The 16,240-nt window shown below is 48.3% G+C and overlaps 1 protein-coding gene across 1 annotated transcript in view; it reads right to left on the bottom strand.

Annotated features, from left to right (window-relative positions):
* Positions 1–16,240, bottom strand: part of LOC123769137 (protein unc-13 homolog 4B) — a 441,599-nt gene that overhangs the window by 154,006 nt on the left and 271,353 nt on the right. The window contains exon 12 of the mRNA XM_069309818.1: positions 10,453–10,626. Coding sequence (XP_069165919.1) covers positions 10,453–10,626 — 174 coding nt within the window. The remainder of the gene's footprint in view (positions 1–10,452; positions 10,627–16,240) is intronic.

Raw genomic sequence — 16,240 nt, 5'->3', positions numbered from 1 at the left:
CCTGGTCCCTTCAGAGAGGTTTCAGGGAGCAATGGTCCTGGAAACCCTCTTGTGGTTGAGGTTTTCATTATCTGCCACCGATCAGGGATAGGCACCCAGAAAGGTAGGTATAACAAAACAAACCCTACATGGTAAAAAACTAAAACAAAAAACGAAGAGAGGTGGAAACTCCCTACAATGCCAAGGAAACAAGCAAACATGCAAACATCACACTTTACTGCCATGCCAATCGTCCGCACAGCTCTACCCGCCTCGAGAGGGGGAGGGGGGAGCCCCGGACCACACCTGCGCCGGCTGCCTAGCATCAGTTCGGAAGCTAAGCTTCAACCAACACGAAAAAACCGCCGACCGGTGGGAGGGAGGGTTGCCAGGGAGCCCCCGGCGCTCACCCAGAAAATGTCGTTTCATTACATTTGATGCTGATTTTCTGTGTGGAGCACCTATGGCTCCCTGGAGCTTCATACCCAAAGAGAAGGAAAAAAAAAGGGCTGACCCGGGAAGTGGTTGCCACAAACTCCGCAACGTGAAGCCAAGATGACAGGCTGCAACCTGCGACCCAAGGCAACAAGAACACACAGGAGCAGACACACGCATAAAGAACAAGTCAGCCAAGAACCTGTGTGACCCTCAAATCCTTGTACCCGAAATGAACCCTAGACGTCCCCAACACAGCAGCGAAAGTTGAAAATGTTTGAACAGCATGGGCGCAAGGATAGACCGCTGGCTGGAAGACTTAAAAACTCTGAGGATGACCTGGGAGACCTGAGCCCTGAAACAGGGAACAAGGGGCACCGGATCAACCCAAAGCGCATCCCCAGACACGTTACGCAGGTAATAGCAAAAAAGTGCAACCGGACAACACAGGACGCACACCCGGCAAACCAATCAAGCCTCAATAACCCATGGACCCCTCCGGAAAGCAGTCGTCTCGACCGTCGCCAGAAGGATGGAGAAAGGCTGCAAACGTACAAACCTACCACCTGTACCAAAAAGCAGAAACCTAAACCAAAGGGGCTACCACAAACTGAGGAGAAGATAAGAGGGCACCCTGATCAAGGACCAGGACGGCTCAGGTGATGCATGAGCAGGCCAGAGGTGAAACAAAACACGAGAAAGCGCACAGAACGGGGCAGATGTGACGTCCACCCCGAACACAGGCTGGAGCAGCTCCCCCAGCGCCCCACAAAACTAGGCGACAGTAAGAAACATCAATAACTGTAGTCCTGAAAACCCAAGAAAGGACAAGACAACCCGATGCGAAAGAGAAGACGACCTACGAAGAGCAAGAAAAAGGTGCATAGAAACACCAGGAACATCATACTGTCGCCGAGACGAAGCTCGCAGGTGGGACACCATCAACAAAGCCACCTGATCACCACAGAGATGGTGATACCCGCGTCAAAATACCAGACACGAAGAGCCGAGGAGAAGGCCAAACCAGTCACGTACAGGACCAGTCCGACCTGCCGAAAGAGGCAGAGCCGTGGGAAAATGCCCCGAGTTCAGACACCTATCAAGCAGCATCTGAAAATAAAGCTGGGCCGGCCACCAAGGGACCATGAGGACTACTTTCTTGGGAATGGGCTCCAACCGAGCCCGAACCCGAAGCAACAGTTGGACCTGGAAGAAGAGGAACAGGTACCCCCACCTCGACCAGTCCTGCTGAAAGGCATCCACAGTGAATGCCTCGCAGGCGGGTAAGGGCGCCACATAAAATGGGCGATGCCTAGACCACGCCAACTCGAAGACATCCATGGCCAGAAGTCCATACGTCCGGCAGAGCCAATGAAACGAGCCAGCGACGACTGGCCAATCCAGGAACAGAGGAATGGACCAAGACAGGCTGTCCGCCAGGACATAGGACACCCCGGACATGAACCTCATGGTTAGCTAAACTCTGAGAATCCAGCAAACAAGCCACTCGAAGGGACCAACCCCAAAGGTCAATCACCTAAGAGAAACACTGTGGTTCCGGCAAAGAACCGCCAGAGAACAGTCCGAATGGAGCTGAATGGTAGAGCTCCGAGTGACCCCTAACCCTCCGAAGTGCAAACCAGACAGCCACGAACTCCCAAACCGTGCTGTGAGCCTGACAGGACGGACAGACCCCACCATCCCCAGCCGACCTGGTGAGCACTAGTCACAAAGCCCCAGCCAAAAGATGACCCGTCCTAGAACACATCGAGGAAGATCCCCAGAGGAACGAACCCAACGATTGCAAGAGAGGCGGAAGGGGAGTCTCCGAGGAAACCAAACAGATTCCGAAGCCAAACCCTACCCTGCGGGCAGACCAGAACGTTGAAGTTCAGACTCCTGCACAACTGCTCGAGCAACCGCCGAGCAGCCCGGGACCTCCCTCATGAACAGCCGAAGGCGGGACCACAGCTGCAGCAACACTTCTGGAGGGAAAGACAAGGAGTGGCCCAAGAGCCCTAAACAAGACCCAGCCAGGTCCGAAACCCAGGACGGAAACAGATGGAACAGCCTCCAGATCACTAGGAAACCAAACCTGGTGATCTGGAAAGAACCACACCTCTGGCGAGCAGACAAGCAGACCGACTGGGAGGCCACACCAGCCAGTCATCGAGGTAGGCCAGACACAGAATCACATGCAGACTCTGACAGGGCACCAAGATCCGGTAAAGATGCTTAAATACACCAAATGCCAATTACAAACTAGGGAAGACAACAAAAGCGGCAAGCCTGAAGCCCCACCACCAACTGTGCCAGTCCCGTAAACTGGAGAGGAACGTGCCAAGAGTTGACCTGGAGGTCCAGGGCAACCATCCAGGCCCCAACAGAAGCTGGACCGGAGACAACAGTCCTCCGATGAGGGCATAGAATCCAGGGTGCAGACTGAAGAAGTCCAGAAGAACTGCAGATTCACCAGGCCCATGTCTGCATAGAGCAGACGGGAACCCCAGAAGGATGGGGGCGGATCGACCACGTTCAACGCACCCAATAAGATGACATGACGAAGCGCAGGGGAAGAAGCCAACCCCGCCAGCCCTTAACCCCCCAAAGGGGAAGAAGCCGTCCACCGCCACCACCATAGGCCGGAAGACAACCAAAAGCGCCCACTAACTGTGGGACCATGCGAGAGTCAACAGAGCAAGCTGCTCCCCCAGCGCATCGTCAACAGTGAAGAGAACAGAGCCTCTTCCGAAAGAAAAAGTAATATATACACATATACACTTATATTATGCATACATACATACATACATACATACATACATACATACATACATACATACATACATACATATATACAGATTCACGGAAAATGAAAAGGAAATGTATGAAACATTAAATGAAAAGTTCCAAAGTGTGTTTGTACAAAATGAAATCTTCAGAGAACCAGACACAATAAGAATTCCAGAGAACAACATAGAGCGGATAGAGGTGTCTAGAGATGAAGTGGAAAATATGCTAAAGGAGCTCGGGAAGAACAAAGCAGCTGGCCCAGATGGCGTTTCACCATGGGTTCTGAGAGAATGTGCATCTGAGCTCAGCATTCCACTTCACCTGATCTTTCAGGCATCCCTGTGTACAGGAATCGTAGCAGACGTGTGGAAACAGGCTAACATAGTTCCAATCTACAAAAGTGGCAGCAGGGAAGACCCCCTCAATTATAGACCTGTATCATTGACAAGTGTAATAGTGAAAGTATTGGAAAAGCTAATCAAAACTACATGGGTAGAACACCTGGAGAGAAATGATTTAATATCAGACAAACAGTATGGTTTTCGATCTGGAAGATCCTGTGTATCGAATTTACTCAGTTTCTATGATCGAGCCACAGAGATATTACAGGAAAGAGATGGTTGGGTTGACTGCATCTATCTGGACCTAAAAAAGGCTTTCGACAGAGTTCCACATAAGAGGTTGTTCTGGAAACTGGAAAATATTGGAGGGGTGACAGGTAAGCTTCTATCATGGATGAAAAATTTTCTGACTGATAGAAAAATGAGGGCAGTAATCAGAGGCAATGTATCGGAATGGAGAAATGTCACAAGTGGAGTACCACAGGGTTCAGCTCTTGCACCAGTGATGTTTATTGTCTACATAAATGATCTACCAGTTGGTATACAGAATTATATGAACATGTTTGCTGATGATGCTAAGATAAGAGGAAGGATAAGAAATTTAGATGACTGTCATGCCCTTCAAGAAGACCTGGACAAAATAAGTATATGGAGCACCACTTGGCAAATGGAATTTAATGTAAATAAATGTCATGTTATGGAATGTGGAATAGGAGAACATAGACCCCACACAACCTATATATTATGTGAGAAATCTTTAAAGAATTCTGATAAAGAAAGAGATCTAGGAGTGGTTCTAGATAGAAAACTATCACCTGAGGACCACATAAAGAATATTGTGCAAGGAGCCTATGCTATGCTTTCTAACTTCAGAATTGCATTTAAATACATGGATGGTGATATACTAAAGAAATTGTTCATGACTTTTGTTAGGCCAAAGCTAGAATATGCAGCTGTTGTATGGTGCCCATATCTTAAGAAGCACATCAACAAACTGGAAAAGGTGCAAAGACATGCTACTAAGTGGTTCCCGAACTGAAGGGCAAGAGCTACGAGGAGAGGTTAGAAGCATTAAATATGCCAAAACTAGAAGACAGAAGAAAAAGAGGTGATATGATCACTACGTACAAAATAGTTACAGGAATTGATAAAATCGACAGGGAAGACTTCCTGAGACCTGGAACTTTCAAGAACAAGAGGTCATAGATTTAAACTAGCTAAACACAGATGCCGAAGAAATATAAGAAAATTCACCTTCGCAAATAGAGTGGTAGACGGTTGGAACAAGTTAAGTGAGAAGGTGGTGGAGGCCAAGACCGTCAGTAGTTTCAAAGCGTTATATGACAAAGAGTGCTGGGAAGACGGGACACCACGAGCGTAGCTCTCATCCTGTAACTACACTTAGGTAATTACACTTAGGTAATTACAGTGTACACTTGTACATGCAGATGTGTACACACACACATACATGTGAAAAGAAAATTACAAGCCGCCGACCAGTGGGCGGCGGCTTGCGGAAAAAAACTCACCCAAGACGCTCGCTCGCACACTCAGGGGCATGTTAATAAACAGCAATGCTGCCCTGAACAAACCAGAACAGAGGGCTGTGACCGATGCAAAAGATACAAAAACACGCTAGCAAAAGTGGGAAGCAAGCAGACTGGATGGGTGAAAAACTCCGCCCAGAAGCAGAAAACCCAGGCAGGGGCAAACAGCCCCAGAACTGCTAGCAGGCATCCCCAACAGCCCTGCAAACCCACAACAGAAGCCCCGGGGCAGAGTCGTCCTCCAAGCCCTCCGCGCTTAAAGAAAAGGAAGAGTCCATGCGAAAGGCAGCAAGAAGGGCTGCTGGTAAGACCCAGAAGCCTTGGCAGGAGGAACAGGCTCGAAAACCTCCGTCCCCAACCTGAACGGCGCAGCCCCGGAAACCGCCCGAGTCTCGGGCCCAACTAAACCCCGCCCCGACCCCAAAATCCGCAGATGGTCCGGAGCTGGGAGCAGGGAGTCAAAGGGGCGATCAGCACCTAACCAAAACGGGGCGGCCTCGGAGCATCTGAGTTGGAAACCAACCTAGCGTGTTGCATCAACCTAACCTAGCTAGCAACACGGATGCTGCCTGTACTCTGAACAGTAATAACATCAGGAGAGTATTGGAGAACAAGCATCCTCTCGCAAGACTCCAGGTCAAGGTGTCAGTGACCCAACAGGCAACATGATGGAGGTAAAAGTGGTGACTGTCACCCAGAGACAAGGGCACAGCAACCAATGATCCTGTACACGACGGGTTGAAACCCCGAAGACACATTCAATGGTCCACCAAGCTCCAACAAGGATTTCCAGGGCCCGTAGGGTAACAACTACGGGAAGCCCGGGCAAGGTGTTGCTAACCGGTTAAAACCCAAAAATAACAAGTGGTAGAGGACAACACTGAAAATCCCTGCGACGTGTACAATCACAGGGACCTAGCAGAGGGCCACCAAACACTACCAGTGGAACTATAGCCACACTAGGCAAACCCCCCACCAGGCAAATGAAAATAAAAACAAAAGAAAAACGCCGCAAAAGTACACCATCTCCAGAGGTAACAGGAACCGGTCGCCGCTAGGTGGCGCAACACCTTGATGCCCTAACCAGCACAATACCAGTCCCTACCCAGAGCCAAACAAGGGCCCCAAGCCCCAGCTGGCCCCAAGGGCGAGGCAAATGCCGAGCAGCAAGAACCTCTATGGGAATAGTTTCCGAACACCCCAGGGAAGATAACCCTGTCACGCAGGGGCAGTACTCACAGGACGCTTAGGGAAGGAAGCCCCTAAGCACATGCAGCCCTGGTACTGATGAGGAACATCTGGCCACCGCACAACACAACACATGGCAGTGAACGCCACACAAGGCAAACACCGCCTAGGAAACTGAGGCCAGAGAAGCGTCTATCCCGGTTGACATTAGCTTACAAACTAATGCTAGGCAGCCGGCACAGTGAGGTCCAGGGTTCCCCCTCCCTCTTTTGGGGTGGGGAGATCTGCGCGGACGATTGGCGCGGCAGTAAAGTGTGATGTAATTACCTAAGTGTAATTACCTAAGTGTAGTTACAGGATGAGAGCTACGCTCGTGGTGTCCCGTCTTCCCAGCACTCTTTGTCATATAACGCTTTGAAACTACTGACGGTCTTGGCCTCCACCACCATGTGTGCTTGTTTGCTTGTTTCCTTGGGATTGTAGGGAGTTTCTACCTCTCTATTCGGATTTTTGTTTTAGTTTTTTACCATGTGGGGTTTGTTTTGTTATGCCTACCTTTCTGGGTGCCTAACCCCGGTCGATGGCAGATAAGGAAAACCCCAACCACAAGGGGGTTTTCCAGGGCCATTGCTCCATGAAACCTCTCTGAAGGGGCCAGGTTCTGGCGCTGGTCCTTGGTAGGTCTGAACTCCTTAGCTAATGTCCCGGTCTAATATAACATACATTAGCCCAATAAGCTCCAGAGAGTTGTAGGGGCTCCCCACAGAAAGAACCAAATCCCTGGCGAGCAGACATGCGGACTGACTGGGAGCCCACATCAGCCAGTTATTGAGGTAGGCCAGAACGCCAAAGCCGCCTGCACTCGAATATCAAGATCAGTGGATTAGGTGAATTGGAGTGTAAGCAAGGAACACCACTCGCAGGACTCTGGGTCGAAGATGTCACCGACCCAACAGGCAGCATGACGGTGGCAGAACAGGTGATTGTCACCCTGAGACAAGGGGACAGAGCAACTTTCAAACTGGTGCAACTTTCAAACTGGTTATTGGACCACTGAGCCCCAGTGGGGGGTTTCCAGGGCCCTTTGATGCTCTACTAAAGGAATTCCAAGCAAGGTACTGCTAACTGGCTCCCCAAACTACCAAGCAAACTACTAATTGCTGAGCCCCTATGACATGTACACACATGGGGACCTAGTAGAGGTCCACCAAGAATATAAATATATAAGGGTCAACAGCACCAAGGGCAGACCCTCCACCAGGCAGAAAGCAAAAAGAAAAGAAAAACCCTGTACGAGGACATCACCACCAGGTGGAACAGAGACCTGGTACCAGTAACGAAGCTACCTCCTACCCAGAGGCAAACGGGTCTATGAAACACCCCTAGCTGACTCTAAGGGCGGGCAATCACTGAGCAGTAAAAGACCACGTTGGAGGTAGGTCTCAAGTGATTTGTGGAAGATAACCCCAAGCCACAAGGACAGTACAGTACTTATGAGGTAACCTAGGGAAGGTAACCCTAGGCGCATGCAGCCCGAGAACTGGTGAAATTACTCCTGGCTTGTACACCACCACAGGACAGGACTGTACCACAAGGCACAGTGCTTGACAAAGTCTGGAGTCCAGAGTCGCACGACCAGCAGGTCTTACATCAGCCACAAAACTGGGGGTGGATAGCTGGCAGCACGGATCTGGAGCTCCCCCTTCCTCCTCTCGGGAAGGAGGGAGCTGTGCAGACAGTGGCGGGGTGTGGATTGAGACGTCATGCTCGTTTGCTCGTTTTTAGTTTGGGTTGTTCTGTCCAGCAATTCATCTTTCAGTAACAATTTTTAACCAGATAGGGTTTGTTTTGGGGTGCCTACCTTTCTGGGTGTCTGACCCGGTCGATGGCAGACATAGAATTCTTCCAACCCCACGGGGTTTCCATAGGCCAGTGATCCTCGCGCCTCTCTGAGGGGGCCAGGTTCTTACTCATGGTACCTGGTAGGCCTAAGAACTCCACTCGCTTTGACTGATGCCACTGTCTAATACATTCATATCAGTCTGGATAGCTCTGGGGGCTTCCCCAGTATACTGCCCAAGTTTGGACATTGAATCTGAAAAGCCAGAATCTGTGACTGAGCCAGCCACCAAGGAGCCAGAAAGATCACCTTGTCTGAATAAATCTCCAGCCTGGACAATACCCAGAACAGCTGAATTAGGGGGAAGAAATAGAGCAACCCCCACCTTGACTAGTCTTAGTGAATGGTATCCAGCATTGTAATTGATGAATTGAGCCACATAAGAGATTGAGAATTGAACAACATCAGCTGGTTCCATGCTGATGTGAAGAGATCCACCTCATGGTGACCAAATGTCTTTCAGAGACAATGGAAGGATGCATCACTGATGGTCCACTTCATGGAAATGAGACATCCATGACAACATTAGATATACCCCACATGTGAACCAGGAATAGAAAAAGACAAACCTTCTGAAGGGCCTGCCAAATCACCACAAACTTGTACGAAGGAGCTGGCTCGACCAACAACCCTGGGAGGCTTGGTGAGCTCTGATCACAAAACCCTAACTTAGAGTTAGGGACCAGTTAGAGTCAAAAGGGAGCCAGAGGCCCACCCTGAATCCAAGGATTGGGCCGATGCAGCCTGATAACATACAAGTCGGGCTGCAAAGTAAGTGGCCACTGCCTCCCAAAGCATGGGAGCATACAGCTTGGCAAGTGCAGGCAATGCAGATACAGCAGAAGTCAAAACCTTCGCATTTTGCCCGAAATGCTATGAGTATTAGTGGCTTTAGGTATTGTATGTACTAGCTCTATCTATAAATCCAACATTATAATTGTAACTCATCATCAATGTATGTACTTTTATCTGAATAAAAATTTGAATCTGATTTTGAATTTGAATTAGATCCTCCACCGAGAGCCTAAGTGTCCTCACAAAGCCAATTAGTATGAAGCTCAAGGAGGCCCAGAAACCGCATGAAGGTCCTCCACCACAAGTGTTGCAAACAACAATGAAAACTGGGGATGGAGCTGAATTAGACTCACATCCAAAGAAAATGAAGGAGTAAGTTGGCAATCACTGATGGGTCGCAAAAGAAAGTTCCCCAGAAGCACCTGCAACACGGTCGACACCTCATGTCACTCAAGTATGCAGGTATGACATTAGGGAACTACCTAATAAGTCAAAAGGGACCCACAGGCTCATATCAGTCCCCCATAAGCCCCAGAAGCCACACTCAAGGGCTCTGGGGATGAGCTTGCATCCATGCCCACTGCCTGGGATAGACAAGGCACTGGGGATGCTTCACAGGATGTAAAACTAAGCCAACACAGCCTGGGTTACACAGCTATGAAGACTGAAATCAACACACTGAAGGGAAGCACGTGAACCACCAGTGAGCCCTGTCACCTAAAGTCGCACCTGACCCTGGTCAAGACAGCGAAGCCACAAGACCTCCAACTCACCCTAGACGAGGGCCCCCACAAGCATGGGGACCTCTGAGGAAGCAACTCCCGAACAGTCCAGAGAATGGTAATGCAAGGGCAGTACTAGGGATCACATAGGGGGAAGGTAATCCTGAGCCCATGAAGCTGCAAGCACTCTTAAAGCCAGGCTTATGCTACACCATATTGTACAGAAAAAGCCACCAAAGGCAAACACCACACCACCTAGCTAAACAGGATCCTGCATGGAGAAAAGGCGACCTGCAAACCACTACCTCAGCAACAGAACTGATAGCACAGACCCTGGCAGGCAGAGAACTATTTCTTCCCTCCCCCAAACAAGTGACAGAGATGGGATGAGAGAATTTGATAGTTTGTTTACAGTTGGGGAAATTCATTTGGCAGGCTTCGAAGCTTCAGTCTCTTTTAAATCTAGCAGCGGTTTGTTTTGACTCGCTGACTGAATTTCCCCAGTTTCCCCAGTTGCCTTCTCTGGTGAAGTGGCAAAATGTCACTGCTCTCTGTACCCTTTCTTTGTAATGGCCCTGGTTCCCAGTAGGCCTATTGAACTGCATGGCTGATGTGATCTGGGAGATGGGAACCATTTCACTGTATAGCTTCAGGAAGGCACAGGGGGCTTTTCCCTGAAAATGTATTCATTATTCTATTATTTTATCATTCTGTTATTCATTATTCTATGTAGAAAAAACTGAATAAAACCTCACTTTATTTATGATATTGTCCATGAGGAGCAACACTGCCCCTTCCATCTTTGAAACTGTCTTCTCAACAATAGAGAATTTATTTCTACCATTTTCTTCCTCCAAAAATTCAAAGAGTTCTGGAAGACTTTCAATTTCTAACCGCACATACTCAATGTTATTTAGCCCAATGCAGATCTGAAATATCAAGAAAACTCATTTTAAATAAAAAAAAAAAATGTTGGCAAAAGGAATCAAAACATACATACATGCATGAATACATACATACATACATACATACATACATACATACATACATACATATATATATATATTTATTAAATATGACCGAAAATGTAAGATTAATAATTCTAACACGAATTTTCTCAATCTTTCGTACATTACGCTTCACTGTTGGAGGTAAATCAAAAATTAATTCTCCAAAATTCATTTTTATTTCTAGTCTGACGCGACACGGGCGCGTTTCGTAAAACTTATTACATTTTCAAAGACTTTAGTTCACAAATACACAACTGAATAGAACTTACGTATCTCCGATTTTATATCTACATTTGAGTGAGGTGGGAGGGGTGATGTGGCATTAACACAAGACAGAACAAGAGGGGATATTAATAGTACCTGTGGACGAGACAATCGGAATGATAGCCGACAGAGTGTATCGTGATCCGGCCTGTACTCCTCTTGACATACCAGAAAATATTCTGAGGACACTACTCCAAGCTTGTACTAAAGAGGCACCCTTCTTGAGCCCGGATGGGCACATGTATAAGCAAGTAGATGGGGTCGCCATGGGTTCTCCCCTAGGTGTCCTGTTTGCAAACTTCTACATGGGTACCATCGAGCAAAAAGTCTTAGTCGACATGAACTTGAAACCGGCCATATACTGCAGGTATGTTGACGACATTTTTACACAGGTACCTGATGTCAGACATCTGCAGGAGCTGAAGGAGGCATTTGAGCAGAGTTCCGTGCTGCGTTTCACTTACGAGATGGAAAAGGATGGGAAGCTGCCCTTTCTAGATGTAACAGTCATGGAAAAGGGCGGAGGTTTCCACACTGCAGTCTACACTAAGGAAACAAACATAGGAATGTGCCTAAATGCCAACAGCGACTGCCCTGACAGGTACAAGAGGAGTGTTGTTAACGCATATGTCGACCGTGCTCTCAGCCACAGCTCAGAATGGAAGCAAGTCGACGAAGAACTCTGTAGGGTAAGGCAGGTCCTAGTCAATAACGGCTTCTCCAATGGTTTCGTCGAAGACATCATAAGAAGGAAAGTGAAAAGCCATGCAACCTCTGAAGAGACAACTAACACAACACCTATACCCCCTATTAGACTATTTTACAGGAACTTCTTTTCCACAGCTCATAAAACGGAGGAAAGGGTCCTGAAAGATATTGTTAATAGAAACGTTATCCCTACAGACAAAAATCAGAGGATACAACTGACGATTTACTATAAAACCAGAAAAACGGCCAGCCTACTCATGAGAAACTCTCCAGACACAAAACAGAACGCTTTAAAAGAGACTAACGTCGTCTATGCCTTCAAATGCCCACTTGGGGACTGTAAGCTCCAAAAAACCCAGTATATAGGCAAGACAACAACATCTCTTTCTAGGCGTTTAACGATGCATAAGCAACAGGGCTCCATTAAGGAACATATAATCTCTTCCCACAACCAAACCATCGCCAGAGAAATCCTAGTAAACAACACAGAAATCATCGATAGATACAGCGATAGCAGGCGGCTTGACGTTTGCGAGGCACTACACATCAAGAAGTCAACACCAGCAATCAACAGCCAATTATTGCACAACTATATTCTACCCACCTCAAGACTCCGCTCCAATATAGAAGCATCAAGAAATATGGACCAATAGGCTTTCTACAAACACTTCTATTCAATACTCATTGTTTGTGTTCTGTCTTGTGTTGATACTTTTAATACCCTATTAATATCCCCTCTTGTTCTGTCTTGTGTTAATGCCACATCACCCCTCCCACCTCACTCAAATGTAGATATAAAATCGGAGATACGTAAGTTCTATTCAGTTGTGTATTTGTGAACTAAAGTCTTTGAAAATGTAATAAGTTTTACGAAACGCGCCCGTGTCGCGTCAGACTAGAAATAAAAATGAATTTTGGAGAATTAATTTTTGATTTACCTCCAACAGTGAAGCGTAATGTACGAAAGATTGAGAAAATTCGTGTTAGAATTATTAATCTTACATTTTCGGTCATATTTAATAATATATGTCTACAGGAAAGACTGCTACCAAAATATACTAATATATATATATATATATATATGCGGAAAATCCACAGAGAAATATGAAATGAGGTGAACGTTTCGGCTTTGTTAAAGCCTTTGTCAACACCAGACTGACTCAGTCAGTCAGTCTGGTGTTGACAAAGGCTTTAACAAAGCCAAAACGTTCACCTCATTTCATATTTCTCTGTGGATTTTCCGCATAAAATGATCAGTGTTTTGTGATCGTCAATTGCATATATATATATATATATATATATATATATATATATATATATATATATATATATATATTTATTTATTTATTTTCATGATCAATGAAAATATATTTGTAAATATATCATATAGATATGTGGAATTTAAAATAAACCAGCAATGAATGTAATGAAACGCCATTTTCTGTGTGAGCCCCGGAGGCTTCCTGGAGCTTATCGGGCTAATGTGTGTTATATTAGACCGGGACATTAGCTAAGGAGTTCAGACCTACCAGGGACTAGCACCAGAACCTGGCCCCTTCAGAGAGGTTTCAGGGAGCAATGGCCCTGGAAAATCCCCCTTGTGGATTGGGGTTTTCCTTATCTGCCCTCGACCGGGGTTAGGCACCCAGAAAGGTAGGCATAACAAAAAACCCCACATGGTAAAAAACTAAAACAAAAAACCGAACAGAGAGGTAGAAACTCCTACAATCCCAAGGAAACACAGAAACAAGCAAACATCACACTTTACTGCCGCGCAGCCCTCCCTGCCCCAAAAGAGGAAGTGGGGAGCCTCGGACCTACAGCGCTGGCTTCATAGCATCAGTTCGGAGGCTAAGCTTCAACCAACACGTAAAACTGCCGACCAGGGGAGGGAGGGTTGCCAGGGAGCCTCCGGGACTCACCCAGAAAATGGCGTTTCATTACATTCAACGCTGGTTTTCTGTGGGGAACCCCTACTGCTCCTTGGAGCTTCATACCCAAAGAGAAGGAAAAGAAAGGGCTAACTCGGGAGGCGGCTGCCACAAACTCCGCAACGCGAAGCCGAGACAACAAGCTGTAACCTGCAACCCAAGGCAACAAGAATACACAGGAGCAGATGCGCATAAAGAATGGGCGGCTAAGAAGCTGTACGACCCTCAAATCCCTGCGCCCGAAATGAGCCCTAGACATCAACACAGCAGCAAAAGCTGCAAATGTCTGAACAGCATGGGTGCAAGGACAGACCACAGGCTGGAAGACTGAAAAACTCTGCGGATGACCTGGGAGACCCGAGCCCTGAAACAGGGGACGAGGGGAACCGGATCAACCCAAAGCGCATCCCCAGACACGGTACGCAGGTAACGGCAAAAAGCGCAACCGGACAACACAGGACGCACCCCCGACCAAACCAAACATCAATAACCCAAGAACCACTCCGGAAAACAGCCGACTCGACCGTCACCAGGACGGAGAAAGGCTGCAAACGTACAAACCTACCAACAGTACCAAAGAGCAGAAACCTGAACCGAAGGGGCTACCACAAATTGAGAACATAAGGCACCCTAATCAAGGACCAGTACGGCTCAGGCAACGCATGAGCAGGCCGGAGGTGAAACAAAACACAAGGCAGCGTATGAAATGGGGCAGATGAGACAGTCCACCGCGAACGCAAGCTGGAGCGGCTCCACCAGCGCCGCACAAAACGAGGCGACAGTAAGAAACATAAATTAACTGTAGTCCTGAAAACCCAAGAAAGGACAAGACAACCTGATGCGAAAGAGAAGACAACCTACGAAGAGTAAAAAAAAAGTGCATAGGAATCAGGAACATCATACTGTCGACGAGACAAAGCTCGCAGGTGGGACACCAGTCAACAAAGACACCTGATCACCACAGAGATGGTGATACCCGCGTCAAAATACCAGACATGAAGAGCTGAGGAGAAGGCTGAAGCAGTCACATACAGGACCGATCCGACCTGCTGAAAGAGGCGGAGCCGCGGGAAAACGCCCCGGGTTCGGACACCTATTAAGCAGCGTCTGAAAATAAAGCTGGGCTGGCCACCAAGGAACCATAAGGACTACTCTCGTGGGAATGGACTCCAACCGAGCCAGAACCCAAAGCAACAGCTGGACCGGGAGAAGAGGAACAGTTACCCCCACCTCGACCAGTCCTGCCGAAAAGCATCCACCATGAACGCCTCGTAGGCGGGTAAGAGTGCACCACATAAAATGGGCGACGCCTAGACCACGCCAACTTGAAGACGTCCATGGCCAGGAGTCTTTATGTCCGGCAGAGCCAACAAAACGAGTCGGAGATGACTGGCCAATCCACGAACAGAAGAATGAACCGAGAAAGCTGCCGGCCAGGACGCAGGACACACCCCGGACATGAACCTCACGGTTAGCCAAACACCTGAGAGTCCAGCAAACGAGCCTCTCTAAGGAACCAACCCCAAAGGTCAACACCTAAGAGAAACCTTGTGGTTCCTGACAAAGAACCACCAGAGAACAGTCCGAATGGAGCTGAATGGTAGAGCACCGAGTGAACCAAACCCTCCGAAGTGCAAACCAGACAGCCACGAACTCCCGAACCATGCTGTGAGCCCGACAGACGGACAGACCCCACCATCCCCGGCCGACCTGGTGAGTACTGGTCACAAAGCCCCAGCTGAGAGATGACCCGTCCGTGAACACATCGAGTGAAGGCTCAGGGAGGTGCATAGGACCAGGAACCCCGAAAACCCCAAAGAGGAAGCTGGTGACGCAGCACCAACACAAGATCCCCAGAGGAACAAACCCAACGATTGCAAGAGAGGCAGAAGGGAAGTCTCCGAAGGAACCAAACAGATGCCGAAGTCAAACCCGACCCTGCGAGCAGACCAGCACATTGAAGTCCAGACTCCCGCACAACCACTCGAGCAACCGCCAAGCAACCCGGGACCCCCCTCATAAACAGCCAAATGTGGGACCACAGCTGCAGCAACACTTCTGGAGGGAAAAACAAGGAGCGGCCCAAGAGTCCTAAACAAGGCCCAGCCAGGTCCGAACCCGGGACGGAAACAGATGGAATGGCCTCCAGATCACCAAGAAACCAAACCTGGTGATCAGGAAAGAATCACACTCCTGGCGAGCAGACAAGCGGACCGACTGGGAGCCCAGACCAGCCAGTCGTCGAGGAAGGCCAGACACCGAATCCCAAACAGATTCAGACAGTGCACCAAGATCCGGTAAAGATGCAAAATACACCCAGTGCCAATTACAAAATAGGGAAAGCAACAAAAGCGGCAAGCCTGAAGCCCCACCACCAACTGTGCCAGTTCCGAAAACTGGAGAGAAACGTGCCAAGAATTTACCTGGATGTCCAGGGCCACCATCCAGGCACCCAGCCCCAACAGAAGCCAGACAGGAGACAACAGTTCCTCCGATGAGGGCATAGAATCCAGGGCAGCAGACTGAAGAAGTCCAGAAGAACCGCAGATTCCACACGCCCATGTCTGCAAAGAGCAGACGGGAACCCAGGAAGGATGGGGCGGATCGACCACGTCCAAGCACCCACTAAC

Source organism: Procambarus clarkii, chromosome 66, assembly GCF_040958095.1.
Source record: "Procambarus clarkii isolate CNS0578487 chromosome 66, FALCON_Pclarkii_2.0, whole genome shotgun sequence".
Lineage (NCBI taxonomy): Eukaryota > Metazoa > Arthropoda > Malacostraca > Decapoda > Cambaridae > Procambarus > Procambarus clarkii.
The sequence above is the reverse complement of the archived record's forward strand: the minus strand, read 5'-3'. Positions and strand labels throughout refer to the sequence as shown.